This window comes from Ischnura elegans, chromosome 2, assembly GCF_921293095.1.
Source record: "Ischnura elegans chromosome 2, ioIscEleg1.1, whole genome shotgun sequence".
In the NCBI taxonomy this organism is placed as follows: Eukaryota; Metazoa; Arthropoda; class Insecta; order Odonata; family Coenagrionidae; genus Ischnura; species Ischnura elegans.
The window spans coordinates 30482679-30501959 of record NC_060247.1 but is presented as its reverse complement, the minus strand read 5'-3'; the positions used below and the strand labels follow the sequence as shown (position 1 = coordinate 30501959).

Here is a 19281-nt window from a genome sequence, read left to right as displayed (position 1 = left end):
CCAGGAGCCGGTTTCATTATGTCTCGATTGCGCTAACCATAAGATGATACATGCTGCCATTTAACCTGGCGATGGCGAAAATTTCTGGTTAACTTGAAGTCTGATCTTAAGCGGAAGTTACCCGGAGCTTTCAACCATCTCCAGGTATAGTTAAAGGTTGTATCATCTAATGGTTAGTGCTAGCCAGATGATATAAAACAGGCTCCTAAAGAATCGACGTGAGGAAGAAAAGCAACTTCTAAAGCATTATTTATTCGAAGGCTAAATGCAGCAATATTAGGGTCAAGTTTTACTGTCGAATGAAATAAATCTTTAGATATGTGCATACGAAAATATTAGTCGATATATTGTTACGAGTGATGAATTTATCCATTGATGCTGTAATTGCAAGATATTTCTCTCTAGGAATAACAAATGGGTGTTTATATTCGTGATTAAAAATGTCTCAGTCGTTTATTAGTTCTAAGAATTTCATTGATATATTTTAGTTTATCCGTTATTTTTTCTCACTCCACCTGTCCAATAGGGTGGTTTCCTATTATTTTTTTATTGCCTAAATCGAAAGATTGTTACTCCTGGAGTACGTATTTCACGCTTTTAGATTTTTAAATGACGATATCTATTTTTCGCGATTTAATGAAAAGTGAAAATTTTCAAGCGCGCGAAAACGCGACGCGTAAGTATGAATGCCGGGAAATCTCTCCGTGTGACGTATTTCTGGTTCCCGCTGCCACCCTGTGAGGTGACCTTGAGGCGAGGCTTAGCGCTGATACGACGCAGGCTGCTAGCGGGTAGCTGAGTACCCTGCTGGCTGGTAGCGCTTGGCTTAAATAAGGATTATTAATACCTTATCAAATGAAGAAAACTTTCCAACCTTAGCCAGTTTTAATAAGTGATTATAAAGACATGTTTCCCTAAACTCTGCGCCTCATGCATGCATTGGTAACCTCAGGCGATGTATAACTCCTATCTTCTCGTATAGAAACTCGGTCCCTGTGACGTCACGTGGAGTGGCATCGCATGGGCGCCAATCTGGCCCTTTTCAAATAAGGATAAAAATGGACCATTGCCTTTCGTCTAAACCGGTATTTCTAAAACGAAATAATTTGTATATTATGAATACACTAGTGGTGGGCAACGAATCGCAATCAATGCCTTTCGTTTTCTTTGATGAAGGAAACTAACCTATTCTCTAATGCTGTCGTCGTTCTGTTTTTATGTACTCCTTTCAAGGTCAAGAATGCTTTGGTTCATATAGACTTTCAGTTCAAGAAAGAGAGATAATTGTGATTGATTAATATCATATCTTATCCCATAAAATCATTATAGAAAGACTTTACATCATTTTATATTTACATCTATTTAGTTTCAGATAACCTACTTATCGTATTACGTCTTTCGCGCCTAAGTGGGGAGTAAAATATTAAATAAAAGTAAGACAAGATGATGAATGTCTACGCACTACAATGTGAAGCACTTCAAGTCCACGAACGGAAGTTTGCACGAAAGTGTAGATTAATAATATACGAAGCTACTTATATTTTTGAAAGTTATCCGTGTTTGAGCGAAAATTATTGAAAAATCGTATTTTAGCTCATTCTTCTCTCCCAGTTCTGTTGGTTTGGTATCGGTAAGCTCGGGAAATCAGGTAAAAACGACGATATGAAAGGGAAAATTTGCATAAGTATTTGCATGGTAAGCATTTATCAGCGGGCTATGCTCCCCTGGAAAGCGATAACTTGTGTCTAATCGTTTTGCCGTCAATTCACAATTTTTTTCGGTAAATTTATTATTCTAAATAAACATCGTTTTTTTCTCCATTTGAATGAATACTTTAAAATTTCACTGCTAAGTAACGTCATATTTCTCGAGGAAAATGTGAGGAAAATTATAATTTTTGCAATAGAAATATTAAGAAAATATTTGGTAAATTCGTTCTTCAAGAATGATTGGGCTGGAGGTTCTATTTGAGAAGACAATCGTGTTTTTGACGCGATCCAATGAAGCATATTGATGCCGAGGAATGAGGTGAAATATTGACATATATTCACAAACGCTTTGAATTATTTATCATGGGGAGCGTGGTAGGCTAGTGGATAGAGCGCTTGGCTGCTGATCGAAAGGTCTCGGGTTTAAATCCCGGGTGAAGTCTTCGGATACCCCAATCTAAAATCCTCGAAGTGCGAGGAGGCCCAGGAAAAGGAACTGCCCCCCTTACCCCGAATGAATGAAATTCACACGCCTGTGGTCTAGTCAGGGGTGAGCTCTACCCTCACCTAACCAAACCAACCTTCAGGTTGAATCACTGAGTAAGTGAGTGTCGTCTAATTACTGCAAAGTAATGTTGCCTCTCGCGTCTCTCGCAAAAGGGCGCTATGTTATTATTTGCACCAGGGGCGCAGCCTGGAATTAAGGCTGGGGAGGTTTAGGTGTAACTAATACCGGGGTGTTTGAGGGTATGGTATACCCACAAGGATAAGCGGTAGGTGCGAAATTAATAAATTGCGGGATTATAAGATAAACGAGTGTGTTGCGCCCGCTCCCCTCGGGCTTCCCCCGCTCTTTTCAATGTAGGTCCACAGAGGGATAGGCGCGTGTCTAATTTCAAATTGTAGAAATAAAAGGCAGGGTCTTATGTACAAATTTAATTGGAATGTTCATGTACAAATTGAGGTCAGAGGACCTCTTTAAACACAACATTGGAGGTAATTACACATTCAGCTGTTAAACGCACATGATGACTCATACTTACGTATCAACAGGAGACTTGAATGTGGAATCAGCCGCATTTTGATAAAAGTTATTTAAAGAATGCGAGATATTGTTGCAAATGAACAAATGTATCAGTTTGTGCGCCGTTAACGTCAGGAATATTTACAGGTTTTTGTTTTTTTGTTTTTGTTTTTAAATTATTTAAAAACCAATTTTAGGAAACAATAGCAATATTTAGGAAGTAAGATATGCCGTCGCATGTTCTCTGATAAATTCTGTGCATTTTGCTACTTCATTTGTAGAGTTTGGTTGCGTATAAGTTGAGAAAAAGGTATCTATGCAGTAGAAATAATATAGAAGATGGTTCAAAATGGTTAGTTTTGCGGCTTTCTGAGGGATGTTTTATTAATCCTTACGCTATTCTATTAGTAATATCAATCTTATTAAGTAAAATAGATTGAACTTAAATTTTTTTTAAGCTCTGGGGGGGGGGGGGGGGGGAGTCATCATGTGCGTTTAACAGAGGATAGTGTAATTACTTCCAATGTTGTGTTTAAAGAGGTCCTCTGACCTCAATTTGTACATGAACATTCCAATTAAATTTGTACATAATTATCCCCCAAAACTTCCCCCCTCGCTGCGCCACCGATTTGTACTACATCGCCTCACCATCCTTTAAGAGGGTGGTGACCGTTCGTTTTACAGGGCGAATGTCGCATTTCCTTACTTGAAGACGCCTGGACCCCAAAATAGTCAACGCAAGCTCGTCTCTCGCCTCAAGGACACACGACGCACAAGGGTCCCAATTTGGCCTCGCCGAATAAACGCTTAAAACTAACCTAAATTGCTTCTTTCATCACCCCAACACAATGCGGAATGACCGCGCAGACGAGTCGCGGAGCGCAGCACGCCCTTCGCTGGTTTCCTTCACATTCAGGCGCAATATTTTTGTTGATACCGTAGTAAGATCCAGGGGCACAGCTAAGAATTAAGGCTAGGGGAGGTTTTTCGGCGCAACTAGTACTTACGGGTGTGGGGGTATTGCATACCCACCAGGGTAACCAGGAGTTGCGGGGGTCCTCTTCCAGAAAATTTTTAAGAATAATGGTTCAAAATGGCGAGTATTATAGCTGTCTGAGTGATATTTTATTAATGCTAACAGTATTCTTTAAGTAATACTGATCCAAATAAGTAAAATGGATAACACTCAAAAATTTCTCTGAGCTCTGGGGGGGGGGGGTTTATCCCCCAAAACCCCCCCTCGCTGCGCCACTGGTAAGATCTAATGCAAGGCGCCGATTCAAAATAGTTTAGAAATGTTACCTGAATAACTGCTGTGCTGTATGCCTCACCAACTAATTGCTCACTAGGAGAGTGAACTTGAATCTTTAAAATTACTAAAAATTTAGAGTAATGTGCTTTTAAAATGAGAAATATGTATTCCAATAATGGAGGAAATTGAACTTGAAAAAAAAGTTTCGTCGAAGCGTTGTACCAGATAGACCATGGGCCGAAAATATGGCTAATCAAGCTGGTGTGAGTATTGGTGTCAGTTACCTTTAAAAATAGTTGTTAGTGGTTCTTCCAATCGTCATGTTCATTTTGTAATGATCGTGAGATGTTCACCAAAATGCGCCTTACCGTACGAGCTACTTTTACATTAAATTTATACTACGTAAAATCAATTGTAAGCTGAGTCCTTGCTTCAAATAAGGGGATTTTCCTGTTTAATTTTCTTGTTTCAATAAAAAGGGTATTTTGTTGTGAAAAATATGGTCTTAATATCCCATTTTTTAGTTCACCCAATATTCATGTGACTCTTGAAATTTGACGTACATGACATAATAAATTCCATTTTCCCGAATCTTACAAATTTAATTATTTAATTATTACCATGGTTTAATTTTAACTCATACTTCTTGATGGGTCAGGCCAGTTCAGAGAAATTATTCCTCTACGTTAACTAAGGCGTGCAGCTTCTACCCTCCACCCTCCCAAGCAGAACTGTAACTTAAAATTAATGAGGATTTTATGCTATTTCTAAAAAAATCTCCTCTAAACACGGATTTTAACGTTAACTTTGGAAAAGTGGAGTTCAAGAAAATGTATTATTTGGATCTTAAAAAATACTACACATAAATTGTTCATTTACAGTCGAAATAGTGTCATTTGCGCCGATAAAGGAAAGCTTTTTTATTAAATGCAAAGACGAATGGTGGTCTAAACTTTTTTCTTTTAATTTATATTCTCAGCCCAAAGAAAAAGACATGAGATTAGTAAACGCGTTAAAATGACTGATGAGATTCTAGCGATGTCTAGTGTACAATATGCATTCCACACTAGTCGGTTTTTAATAGAAGTGAAGGGGCTCAGAAAACATCAATGGGTCAAGAACTTGACCCTGGTGGTGGACAAGAAAGTATTGCGTTAGCAAAAATTTCCTCGATTATTTTCCGCTCGGTTGTACGGAGAAATAACAAGGTTTCGGCGATGAGGAGGTTGCACAACTTCCATTGGTAGTCAAAACTTTATGCTTTAATTGTACGCTGTATTTAAAAAATAAATGAATAAAATCCTTATATCTTTAATCCTCTCTTAACGGTCAACATTTGCCTCAAATATGTAATTATAGAAGACTTAATAACGTCAGAAAGATATTGAAGGAATATAGCCAAAATTTATCTGGATAAATTTACATTGACATTCTGCCATGGTTCGTAGGACGTTAGCGGCCGTGGAAGTTTAAAAACTTGTTATATCTTCAAAGATCAGGATACATTTCACATCGAGTAAAACTCACCTCAATATATATCAAACACGATTGGTAAAGTTTAGTCTTGTTTTTTTTTATATTTTGGTATGCGAGAGTATTCTATTATATTATAAGCTTGTAATAACGTATTTTGAAGTGCTTGAATATCTGTAATCGGAGACATCCCATGTATGCGATTATGGGATGTGTAAATGGTGACTAACCACCCCTTATTGTCCAACTAAATTTCTTATTTATTTACCAATTCCATTAATTGAAGGCGACCGTGATATACTGTTTTTGTCATACGAAATAAAAATCTTTTTTCTTAGTCTGAGTTTTTTCGTAAATCTTTCGTATACCAGAGACGGGAAGTGTTTCCATTGAATTTTTCGCATTTCAACGATGGTAGGTGATAAAAATGGATAATATGATCTAAAAAAAGTTGCATAATTCAATTTCCTAAGCAGCTATCTATTAAGAGATAAGCATTATCACACTTTTCACGCCTTATAAGAACACCGAGGATTTTGTGTTGCCGCGAAAGTCAATCAACTCTCGAAAGAAATCATTTTTGCCGAAAGAATTCGCATGTGTGATAAACTTCGCATGATAAATCACTATCGTGGTGTCGTAAATAAATACACTGCCGGGAATGGAATAGAATAAATACCATATCAAATCATAAAAATCACGCAGTAATTAAATCCTAGGGTTTTTTATGTATGTTTGGGGGAAGAGCTCATCATCTTATTTTGCGTATATGATTTTATAGCGGATGTAATTAGGTGAAAATACCATAAATTACTATTAATTTCCAATAAATGTAAGTGTCTAACGATAAAGAGGGGTCATAAAAATAATATAGTGGGTGAGAAATATACATGTGTTTAAACTTATTCGTACATATTGTCTTTAATTAGTTTTGAAACGAATCTCGGACTTTTTCGTCCTGGGCAATCGCAATATTTAAAATCATGAAAAAAATATATACTTGACTAGTAGGCCACCTATCTTTTCTCGGAAAGGATATTACACCGAGGAGGGGAAAATCGGAACTTGGAATTAATGGTCACATTGCGGGAGTTATATGTTTCCTCTTAGAGAATGTCAAGAAGTGTGCCTACCCGGCAGGATGACAACCGCATAAGTTTTGTGACGTAAGAAACTGTAATGAGAAAACGGCGCTATGGACGAGTCGGACGCAACCGAAAGTAGCACTACGGGGTTTGATAGCATGAGATGTATTATCTTCAGTCGCAATACGTGCAGCCGTATGGAAACGCGTAGCAGACAGACAAACAGACATCCTCTTTTATTTATTTAGATAAAGGTGAAGTTAAGATGCACGCTAAAATTATGCCATATGAACAACCAGATCATATCTACTCCGAGATAGGATTGTATTCGTATTTGCGACTGACTTGGACGATGGACCGAGGAACTAATTAACCTCAAGTGAATGGAGAGGGGGACCGCTGTTCTTTGACATATTTCTTGATATAGCTTCGAGACGTGGGGTCCTTGGCCTTTGATTCTCTTATCATTTGAAGATAGTGTTTTCAAGAGCAGTGACATCAGAGTGATATAGCATTTTGCGAGTCACCACAAGGAACCACGAACTTTTATGTCATTGCACTGTGGGAACGTGGGGGCACTATCTTCGAGGAATTTTGAGGTATTATCATCCTTGTCGTTAAGTTCAGTACACACGAACTGTTGTGATAAGGAGAGATATTTGGAGATACATGACATATATGATATGAGCAATATATATGTGAGAAACTCATGTTTTTGTTCTATCTCCAAACGCAGCACGTGTGTGGACTTCGGACTGTGGTACCACAGCTCAATATCGGCGCCTTATTCGTTTGATAAGTGGGGAATCGATTGAAGGAATTTTAATTCATGTATCTCGGTTCATTCTCCTCGTAATTTCCGCCAATTCAACGCGACACCAATGGAATGAATTTCATTCCCAATCCATGGTCTCAAAAACTCAAGGGGGATAAAGTTATAATTGCTGAAGTGATTTTATGTTTAAATATTTCTTGGAGTGTAGGTCAACGTATGTTATGCAAATAAGTTATAGCCACCGTTTCTGTTTATTTAAAACCATCATCAGGGCTACGAAAGAAAGAAAGAAAGAAAGAAAGAAAGAAAGAAAATGATTTTCGCATTTTACGAATGCAATCGCTTAGTTGGAGATACGGAGGTTCGTTTTTCTAGATATTCGATTCAGTTTTATTAAAAATGAAAGTTCCTTGATTTGCACTGCGTTAATATTTCACAATACTTCCCTTGGCACAAGCAAATGCTGATAATTTCCTTATCTCACTGCATATCCATCTGACCTTCTCTATTGTATTTCACACGCACACCCATCTCAGATTCCCAAAGCCAATCCTAATCGTTACTCTAGGTCTATGCTTCCATTTCACCTTTAGCGAGTCTTATAGTCTTAGCGAATTTATAAACCATTCACCCATTTCACACTAATTGCGTTCTGTATCATTATATCCAAATAATCGGTGAAAAGTGATGATAAATGGTGGGCAATACACACCAATATTTTATGTAAAGTGTGTAATTTTTTAATCATTTTCACATATAATATACTTCTATCACCATATAACCGTAGTTGAACTTTTCCCATTTTATATTCCCTCAAACTGTACTCTTGTTTTTTATTAATCGGAAGTAAGAAGAATTAAAAAATATATCTATTTGTTATTATACGTTAAAAAACCGCATTTCATTAATCCAATGACCGATTTTTATCGAAAACTGGGGCACTTGAAATAACACCTATTCTCACAATGCTTTGGGATTCCGGAGTTCCAATGGGACTAAATATGTACGGAAGACCCCAGTCCGTCCCGCAGAAGCTAGACACTTTGGGCGAATTTTAATCAGTTTAAAAAAGGTCCGCTGCGCATCGATGGGTGCAATGCGATTCGTTTACTGTGCGATCTCGGTAATGTGACTATTATGCAGCCGTTGCATAGCCGAATTATCGAAAACGCCGGAATTTTTAGTCACATATAGGAAACAAGCACATTGCACAAACATTTTTTTAAAGGTATAATTTTGCAATTAAATACATATAGTGACGCAAACTCTCACTATCGCTTAAAGTGTGAGTCAAAGTAAATAACCGAATATATAACAACGATTATGGTCGATATAGGCAGAATAAAACCTGAACACCACCGTGACTCTGCAAAGAACATTTCTCTTCCTGATTCAATAGGTCGCGTAACCAAAATTTCATGCAAATTACGAACTGACGAACATCTTCATACGTAATGATAAAACAAATAATTACTATCGATTGAAAAATATTTTATTTAAAACTGAATAAATTATACTAGCCGGAGGGTGGTCGCCAGCCCTGCACGGCGGATTACTATACGAGTCGGATTACAGCAAGGACGGATTACAGAGATTTTATTTATTCATTTATTATCATTTCCCCATCATCAGAACAAAGGCCTTTGCGGCGGGGAATCTATAACAATCAACAAAGATGGAAACTCACAAGCGCCCTTGCCCTGGATAGGTGAAACTTACCCAGGCGGGACTCGAACCCGCGAACTTCAGGCGAGGACTTTTCCCCGCTGCCACCGAGGCCGAGATTGAACTTTATTCTCAATATTTACCATATAATGGTTCAGTGGATCGCGAGGACCAGCACTGGAACGTTATGCATTCTATAGATGACATCATTACGAATATAAATTTCGGTCAGCGGTCTTAATTATAGCTTATTTACCTGTGAAATTCGGATCGCTCTGTTCGTCAGCGGTGAAAGTGGCGACTTCGCAGAACCCATTTAAATGCAAGATTGGTGACTAAACATCTAGATGCAGATTTTGGAATCCTGTGTAGTAGTAATCGTATGAAATTTACTCCAAATATAAGGTAAGTATGTAAGGCATTCCAGCCGAAATCATTGCCTCATTCGTTCGTAAAAATTCATTCATTTTTTAACACGTTGAATAAGCCGTGTTTACCTACACGATGCAATTTTACGTGGAAGTACATGGCTGGAAAAATGCTCGGATAGATGCAGAAAATCAGTTCAGGGACTATTTCGTGCAGTAGCGGACACAGAAAATACACAAGAGGGGGGGCGCAAAAGATGTTTTGAGCTACCTTTGCTTTTGTCGTAATGACAAATAATCAAGTTACCTACAAAGTTTAAGAGAGTATTATTTAAACTGATAACACGCATGTACAAGAAAATACCAAATTATGATATAAAAGAGTTACAATTGTGGTTCTGCAATGTTGGGCAGTGCGGGCGGCCCCGCAAGGGCGCCCGCTGGCCCCCGTATGTATCCGCCACTGATTTCGAGGGCAAAAATTCGTATATTTGCTCAATTTTTTGTGTATACGGGGTGCAATTTCGAAGCTAGATATGCCTGCGCATCCATCCAAGCATGATGGGTTCGGCCTTTGATTTATCCTCGACGCTGCTCAAAAGACACCCAAAATGTCATGGTGGCCTGATGAAGGCAATCGTCGAGGGACAGGTAGATGGCAATAAAGAAAAAGGAAGACCTCGAAAAAATATGTATATGGGACAGGTAAAAAAGGACGTTAAAGAGAAGGAAAACGTAGGTGTGAAAAGATTAGCTGATGGGAGAATTGAGTGGAGTGTTGCGTCAAGGTGATCTTAAGATTGTTGACCAGTCGTGATGATGATCATTGCCTATCAACTCAGGAACGGAAATAATAATTTTGGGATTCTTCTAATAATTCAAGGGTCAATTGCAAGCCTTAAAGAGTTTAGTAACTCACATAAGGTTTATTGAATGCCAATTAATGTGGAAAAAAACGCAAGTTACGTAAATAAAATTCAAAGCCTCCGAAGACCCAAACCGATGCTACCTTGATCAAGATAAATGTAGCAGCTATCAATAAGAAAAACTAGGTAACTGGAAATGTTTTTAACGTCACTCACTGTTCAATTTTTTTGCTGTTTGAATTTATGCGAAGTTATATTTTTTTTCACTAAAATGCTTTAAACTTGTACCTTGATGTGTTGGTTGATCTATCCATAAAAATTACATCTGCTATTGGAATGCCAATAATAGCTCCATGATACAAGCATTCAACTTGGCGGGTATAGTGAATGAGTGTATTGCCATAGCGGGAGATAACTTATCTTAGATATGTAGGAAGCTATATCAGACTGTGGGATAAGATCGTATGAAAAAGATTTCGCTGGAATGTTTCCTGACAGTAGCGAAAGTAGACCTTACAATGCAGCGCAGATCTGGGAGACCGTTTCATTGTGGCTCCATACCGTAAGAATGTCAACTTTAACTCTTAATATTTCCAATATAAAGCATATTTTACTTATTGTTAGATTTTTCGTACTTTCCTCACACACATTCTCGTCTTTTATATATCGCCTTAAAGAAAGTAAAAGTGAAAGATTTCGTCAAAAGCATGAAGTAAGGGCTGCTAAGTACTGTCGAGGTTGCATTAAACTAGGCATAGTAAAATGATAAATTCAGATCAGTTGACTTTTAGAATGTCCACGAGAAAGAAATGCAACGAGGAATGGTGGTGAAAGAAAAGTTCGATGCACAATAATGATTGAACGGAGTAGAAATATTGTCTACCCACGCACCTATAGGGAAATAATCTATTTGTCAAGACTTCACCACGACTTATTAATCTTCAGCCCTCATCCTACTCATAAGTATAATTGAAGTCTGTCCCGTCAAAGCGAGCAGAAAAGCCCACCGATAGCTTTGACAGTATGTTGAACGCAAGATGAACGCGGACTTAAGCGACGGATGCTACGCGTCGTATGCAACCATATAATTTAATCATACCACAACAGTTAAAAGCGATGCTATAAATGTTTAAGGCTCCATTCGGATTCAAATAACTTTATAAAATTCAAACAAATTTTTGTCGACCCCGAAATAATAATTTTGCGCTAGATAATTTAAAGTACGTTGCTGTTTTTCCAGAATGTCGTTCTTACCAAGTGTCTTGCGAATATTTCATTTTTGGAATGGTAATAAATGGTGAGTTTTAGTGAAGTTCCACCTATAATCGAGGAATACATAACTTTAAACAACCCATATACTCATAATTTCTGACAGAGTATTTTTTCATCTATCATCACCTATCTGAGATTCGGCCTCACTATGCGACAGACGAAGTGCTCGTAGCGTATCGCAGCTCTCCCCTCCAAGCAACTACGTTTAAGTTACGATTGTCTCCGATAAAATTATAGAGTTGAACCAGAGATTCCCATGGATGAAATATTTTTGTGAAACAAGACGCCGGTCTGATGTCTCGTCCAAAATACCGAACCAAGTGCTGACTGCCATTGGTAAACGGGTGCAAATTGAGTTGTATCACTGAAAAATACTGCCACCACCGGGATTTGAACTTGTGCCACCACCGTGCTGCGCCATTATGCTGAGACAACACGGTAATTCGATGTTATATTTCCTCTCCTTGATGATATCCATACATTTCACAAGATAACTCCGATTTTTACCCGGATTTGGTGTTCCACTGCTGGCTAACCGACAAATTATCCTGACGATGGCAGCTGAGTCAACTGTCGAAACGTGAGTTGTCATGGAGCAGCTAACCCAGGAGTAAATAATGGAGACCTTCACTGAATCAGTGCCTACTACTTCAGGTAAACCTCGAAAGCCTAAAATTATTCATTGCGTCCAAATACACACGCTATAGTGGAATTGGGCGCCGGCTGTAATATTCGTTGGGCGTGGCGCGTATTTTGTTTTGACGACGCGGATTTATCACTGACTGCGACTGAATATTGACTTTAAACTCTCGTATGGAGAACATTTTGGGATCGCTACCATCTGATAGGTGAGCGTGCTATCTCAGAGGATAGAGCGTCGGGCTGCTGACCTTGTGGTCTGGATTCAAACCTCTGGTGAAGACTTAGGACATCCCCAAACAAAAAACCTCAAAGTTTGAGGTGGTCAAAGGAAAGGACCTACCTCCTCATACCCTGAATGTGTGAACTTTATAAGCCTTTGGCTTAGTCTGGAGTGAGCTCTACTCTCGTCCATCCAAACTAGACTCCGGGTTGAAATACTGATTGTCTGCAACTGCGCGTTAACGTTATGACAATGGACAGACATTTCAGCGGCTGAAGGGAGCTATGTCTCATTGAGAATAGCAATTTTGCCGCTGAGAAGGCTATTTTTATTAGTCTCTCTTCAAAGTATGTCTATGTTTAAGCAACTTTATTGGTATATCATTTGTGACCACCCATAGCCCTTACACCACCCTGTGAGTCACCTCTCTAATATGTAGCTGAGTGTATGGCAGACCTATACGACAGTGCGACAAGAAATAGCATCGATTTGCGGGCGCTAACTAGTTATTGGCGGTGACAGGGCCATACACTCACAGTCAGCTACACATTAGAGATGTGGCTTACGGGGTAAATATGGGTATATAAAAAATCGCGAGAAAAGTACCAAAGGCGATCACAAATGATACTCCAACGAAGTTGTTTAAACATAGAAACACTTAAAAGAGCGCAATTAAAAGTCTTCTCTGTGGCTGAACCACTATTATCAATGAGAGAGAAATCTCCCTTCTGCCGCTGAAACGCCTTTCTTATTTGTGACTCCTTAATATGCTTCTATGTTTAACCTTAAAATATATAGCGATCAATGAATACGCACTGTTCTGAGGTTTGACGATGAAATCGTAGCTGTCTCCGAAAATCAGACTGGTTTTTCCGCCCGGGATCTTGCCCATGAGTTGGCTGAAGCGGGAGTTTTTCGAGTGCCATGCCTGGAAGCGGGGCACGAACAGGACCCACGAGATGACGAAGAGCACAAGGCTCAGCAGCACTTCCGTAACGGACACGTCCATCCTTCAGCTCAGCCCTCAACTGCACTAACGCCGCGTCCCAGACAGTGTTGAGGTCTATGAGCGAAGAGGAATTGGGGGTGGGGATGAGAAGGCTGAGTTGAGGGAAGAGGAGTGGGAGACTGGCAGGCACCGGGGTGGGGGTGGTTACTACAGGGCGGGGAAAGATAAAATCCACGTACCCATAGATTTCTCATGGTTGGAAGAATGTTTTTGGCTGTGACCTTGGCGAAATAGTAATGCGCTTGTTTTCCTCTAGCGCACGAGCCATTATGATCAAACTGTTATTGTCACTATTACTCAGTGGATTCTAATGGGAAATTATTATAAAGTGTCTGTGTATTTTATCGTTATTATGAAGGGTAATCTAACGGTGAAGGTAGACTTACGTGGATTATTTTGCGAGTCACCTCGGGCTGTGTCCTCTCCCGAATCGAACTCTTTTCATGCACTAAAACGCCAATTCCCTTAAATTCTATTCGTGGATTCTATCCTTTCCCCGGCTTCCCTAACATCCTTCCCTCAATCATGATTTAAGATATTTACATCACTTATGGTGTTTCCCCAAGGTGTTTCCCTCAAACTTTAATCTGATTAATGCTTGCTGTCGGCATTACTGCACTTGTATACTTTTTGTAAAGTTCTTACGTTTTTCGCCATTTTTCATTTGAATACTAAGTTTTATTTTTAAATTTGCTGTATGGGAAAGAACTTATTTTGATTTCAGTTTAGGTCATACTTGTTCGTTTACTCCTTGATATTCATTAGTTCATTAGATTCAGGTAAAGTATAACTTTTTTCGCAATTAACTGCAGGGGTTTTAAGGCTTTGAGCTGCGCGATTTTTGAGTAATTTTCTGATGAATGTTCTGTGAAATAGCCAATTGTGATTGAATCTGATTTTTGAAAATGCTACGAATCCTGAGAAGTTTACATATGAAAAAAAACTTCACTTAAACTTCGCTTTGATTGAATTTCAAAATTTGTGATTTTTTTTACAAGTTGTAACGAATACGGTTACTTACTTTCACCAAAATGAACTTCCGTTGATGCTAAAACCTTTGAAATAGCGCAGTTTTCGTTAGTTTGGGAAAACTACCCATTTTTTATCACGTATTCCAGTAAACTTATGCCTCAGTTGATGGTTTCTCGGGCTTTCCGTCCCGAGCGCTCTGGATCTAATCTCCCCTTTAATAAAATTTTTAATTTTCAGTTGAATTACGCATCTATTCAAGAACTTGGGGAAAACCTCTCCAGAATGTGTGCTTTGTACAGCTCTTCCAGTGGAATATCTACCTTCAAAACTCATGAGGCGAGCAAGTGCAGACATGTGGTATTTCTCCATCCTCTCCCACTTGCTCGCGAATTCCGACAGTTCTATAAATGCCAAACCACGCAACCTCACGAAAATCGCGGCAGTCAGTCGCCTCCCCGAATTATTAATCCAGAAAGCCTCAGTTAAAAATCTATATCCTCGTATTACTTTTTTAAAAGTTTGCCCATTTTATCATAATATGTTTTAGTAAATTTTATGCTAAGCTGGACAATTTTATCATCAGTTTCAGACTGGGTTCGATTCGCTCTAGTTCATTCATGCTGACTTTATATCGAATGTTTGACCAATGACAAAACGAGTAAATGCTCCGAATAAACTATAAGACCAGTTAAATCCCATCTGGTCAACGGTAAAGGTAAGATGTCGGATACAGGCAAATTTGCGATTAGTTTAATAAATATGCTTAATGAATATACTCAGACTTTGTGAAAGTTCTTTGGGACCTCAACCCGCTGTTCAAAGATTTGCATGAAGATAATAGTTTTGTTGGCTGGAGTTAGAACCATGATGCCGAATGCTCTTGGCATGTCCTCCTAACTACTGGCGCTATAATATAGAACAATCTTTGTTTGAGGGCTCGCAGATAAGAGGTGTTCGGGAGAGGTACTGCGTGTATCCTAAATTCACACAAATTCGAACGAAATCCGCAGAAACTCTTGTTTAAAAGTCTTATTTTATCAATATAGCAGAGGAAAATATACAGCTATTACACGAGGGAATGCTTAAAGATATTTATATTCGCTCTTTCACCTAATGATTAACGCGCAGGAACTAACTTAATAAATTTTGCAATAAAGCATGTATAAAAGGCGTGCAATACTTGAGAATTTAAGGGTATACTATCGCACACTGCTCGAAGCATACAAATATCAAACAATATATTGTGTTTTCCAAATGGTCGTCAGCCACTCAAGAGCATTGGATTCGCATCACTTGCGTGCCGAATGATCATTTTCCCTTATATTTCAATTCATTCCCATCTCCAGAAGCGGATAATCAAGTGATGTGTATCATGTTTACACTTTCTGCTTTTACGAGAAGAGTTTTATGAACTAAATTGGTATAAATAGGAATGGAAAATCTATATTTGTTTTCGAACGCCATTTCATGATTAAAATTTATTCTATCTCTTCTCTATCACGCAAATCCCCTCGGTTATGCAATCTTTTTTTTTTACGATCCCCGCTGCATGACTTGCTCTCATGCCGCAGGAATTACTGGTATCGACCTTGGCTCTTTGGACTCCTACTTAAATCTGCAAGCTTTTCTTTCATTACGAGTAATCATTATCGCAACGGGGGAAACGAATTTTCGAATGTGCAGTATAATGCTAATGGAACAGAGTATAGAAGTGTAAAATGAAATCTTAAAATGTTCGTCACCGCTTGAACTCGGCGTTCTCTGGTGATAAAATTATTAAGCTTTCTTGGTCAATTTGTATTCATCACCATCACTGATCAACAGTCCTAGGATTGGTTTGACGCAGCTCTTTACTCAGTTCTCCTATCAGCTTATCTTTTCACACCTACGTATTTCTTCTCTTTCACATCCTTCTTTACTCGTTCCATATATTTTGTTCGAGGTCTTCCTTTTCCGTTCTTGCCTTCCACTTGTCCCTCGACGATTGTCTTCATCAAGCCATCGTGTCTCAAGATGTGGCCTATAAGGTTGTTCCATCTTCTTGTTAAGGTTTTCATGAGGCTTCTCTTCTCTCCTACTCTTCTTAGGACTTCCTCGTTACTAACTCGGTCGATCCATTTGATCTTCATCATTCTTCTGTAGCACCACATTTCGAAGGCATCTATCCTTGCTTTCTCACTTTATTTAATAATGGAGGTTAAAGCAGTGTCTTAGAGAGCAATCTGCTATATTGCAGGAATAATTCTGCGGTTTACCTTCGGGTATCGATAATGTTGGTCTCCGTCGAGATTCGTCGAAGGCTAATTTGAAACCTTAAGACGAAGGCCAGCTTGGCGCTCCACACACCAGAGATCAAAATTGCTTCTACCTGGTGCGAAACCTGAGAAAGCCTCCTGTCATCGATGCTCCGTGAAAAGTTGAAATCATTGAAGGAGCTTTACTTGGGATTCGATCGTGGTTAAAAGGTCGATTAATTCCGACGCCTCTGCTCCCGACTTAATTACAGTCTTCTGGCCTGTCCCTCATCACTCTTTCTTCGCGTGGTGTACCGGTGCAGCATCAAAAATTGATTAAAGTACTTTGCTATTTACTCACCAAATTCCCTTTGAGAGTTCCAGGTGACTTATTTTCCCTTCATCCCCATAACCAAACTCAATAAAGTTCTGTACTGCTGGAACAACTGTTGGTAATGCTCACGTTACCTATTCATGATTCTTTGTAAGCCACCTTCATGGTGTTTGGCGGGGGGTGAGTATTTTTTCCACAACATGCACTAAACTATATATAGGTGTTACCATAATGACAAGGCAGGGTACACAACTTACAGGTATATGTAAGAGGAAGGGGTAAGCTATCAGTAAGCATTCTTCCCTCTATAACAGTCTTTATAGAGTGCAAAGATAAACATGCATCACAAACTAATAGAAAACAAACAAATATATAAATATCTCGACTTGGTATTACTCCTGATCATGAAATTCAAAGATATTGATGAAGAAATAAAGTGCATTATCAGAAAAACTGATCTTTATAACGCGGTGAAACCTGTTGTCATATTTTATCGTTCTCGGAAAAAATAAATTTTTTTGCCTCTCTGTTCTCGAATCTATTTCCCTGAATTTATGTTCATCATCTACTTTACCTCACCTCATAGGGTTATCATAATATCCTTTACGTCATATGTAAATATTTCTCATTGTAAATCGCTCAAAAGATTAACTCTAACTGTTAGATTTAAATGTTTCACTTTCGAAAATTCGCTGGGACAATTTTGGGCTTGCGAACTAAGCTTTCTCCACGAAACAGGAGGATGAAGAGAAGCGGAGCTTGATTCGGACGTTGTCTTCCCAAGTCAAGTTCCAATGGGATTAAAAATTGATGAAATTTAATTTTTTCCAATCTTACGCTGGTCATCGGCAGGGAGTACATACTCCTACACTCATGATTGTTGGGTTTAACGTAAGCGGGATGTGAAGCCATTTACCCCGATATTTAAGATGTTATTTTTCTCGTATTATGAGGGATGGTAGAAGCGGCTTAATCCCAGTAATTAATCGCTGATCTCTCAAGGAGGGCTCATTGCATTCTTTTCTATCCTATAATTTTTATGTCAGATCTGCATTTTACCGAGTTAATCCTTTTTTTTAACGCTTAAATGATTTAACTTAATTAACAACCGTACGATAAATGTATCTTTATATAAATCTACATCTATATAATACCCTGCGAGCCACCTCTAGCGTGTTTGGCAGGGGGTGATCAATCATCAGCATGCAATAGGATTCCTACATGCACACCACACGGTGCAAAAAACGTTACGCATACTAATAAATTACACGACCGCATTCATTTAAAGGCAAAAATTGCCAACTACTTATTAAGATTTTTAGCCAATAAAGCTAAAACACACAAAACATGCTGTAAGAAATAGTAAGAAAATTCAGAAACATGCATTAAGGTATAGGTACATAAGTTAGTTAGCTACACTATAAGTCATCTAATCTATTAGTGAGTTCTAACGCTGCCGTAATAGTCTCTTATTGATCGTGGAAAAAAAGATATTCTGAATCTGTCTGTCATACAGTCTATCTCTCTTATTTTATTTATATGATCTGATCTATCGTAGTATGTTCCTCACATTCTGCGTGCGAATAAGTTCAATTGATTCTGGCGTAATACAGTGGAAGTTCGACGTATTAAAATGAGAGGTAGTTTAACTTTTCCACAATTAATACAATGCGTACGACGCGTTTCGGCTCACAGAACCGTCTAGCAGAGGAAGGCTCTGTGAATACATATAGAAATGTATTCCTTAAATTGTTCTTATGCAGCCCTCTATTTCCCTCCACCTCAAGCTAGTTCTTTTAACTCCCCGAGGCTCCTTATCCCCGTATCCTTCTTGATCTGTACTGTGTACTGGTCCCTTATATCTTGTACTAGGTACTTGTACCTTTTTTTTCCTCTGGGTACCTACTTTTCCGCCAATGTTTCCTTCCATTAAGTTTCCCAAGTGGCTGCTACTGCGTACTAGGCCAATCCACCATGTTCTTTGCTGTCGTGATCAATATTGTCCTTTCTTCTCTTATTCTTTAAACATTTAGATTAATACATTAATTATTAATTATTAACATAAAAATACCCCAGGTTGGGCAGAAACCCAGACACAAAAAAGATATAAAAACACTCACAGTACTAAATTTTCTCCTCCTAACTAACTCTGAGGAAGGTGGTAATGCGCCATCGAAAATTTAGTACTGTGAGTGTTTTTTACATCCTTTTTTGTGTCGTGTGATTCTACCCAACTTGGGGTATTTTTATGTTATTTACCTCGTCGAGGAACATTTCGAAGTATCTATTATTAATTATTATTAGGGGAGTGAGGGGCAAGAGTCCGCATGGGGCAAGATTCCTTTTCCGAAATATATATCTAAATACCGACATGATGCCAT

General features: G+C 38.6%; 1 protein-coding gene across 2 annotated transcripts in view; it reads right to left on the bottom strand.

Annotated features, from left to right (window-relative positions):
- LOC124153512 (cytochrome P450 4C1-like) overlaps positions 1-19281 on the bottom strand; it is a 54905-nt gene that overhangs the window by 23412 nt on the left and 12212 nt on the right. The window contains exon 1 of one of the 2 annotated variants that reach the window (XM_046526721.1): positions 13168-13402. The exons of the other annotated variant lie outside the window; for it this stretch is intronic. Within the exon in view, the coding sequence (XP_046382677.1) occupies positions 13168-13360 (193 nt within the window). The 5' untranslated portion in view covers positions 13361-13402. Of the gene's footprint in view, positions 1-13167; positions 13403-19281 lie in introns of those variants that run through there. 2 annotated transcript variants of the gene reach the window in all.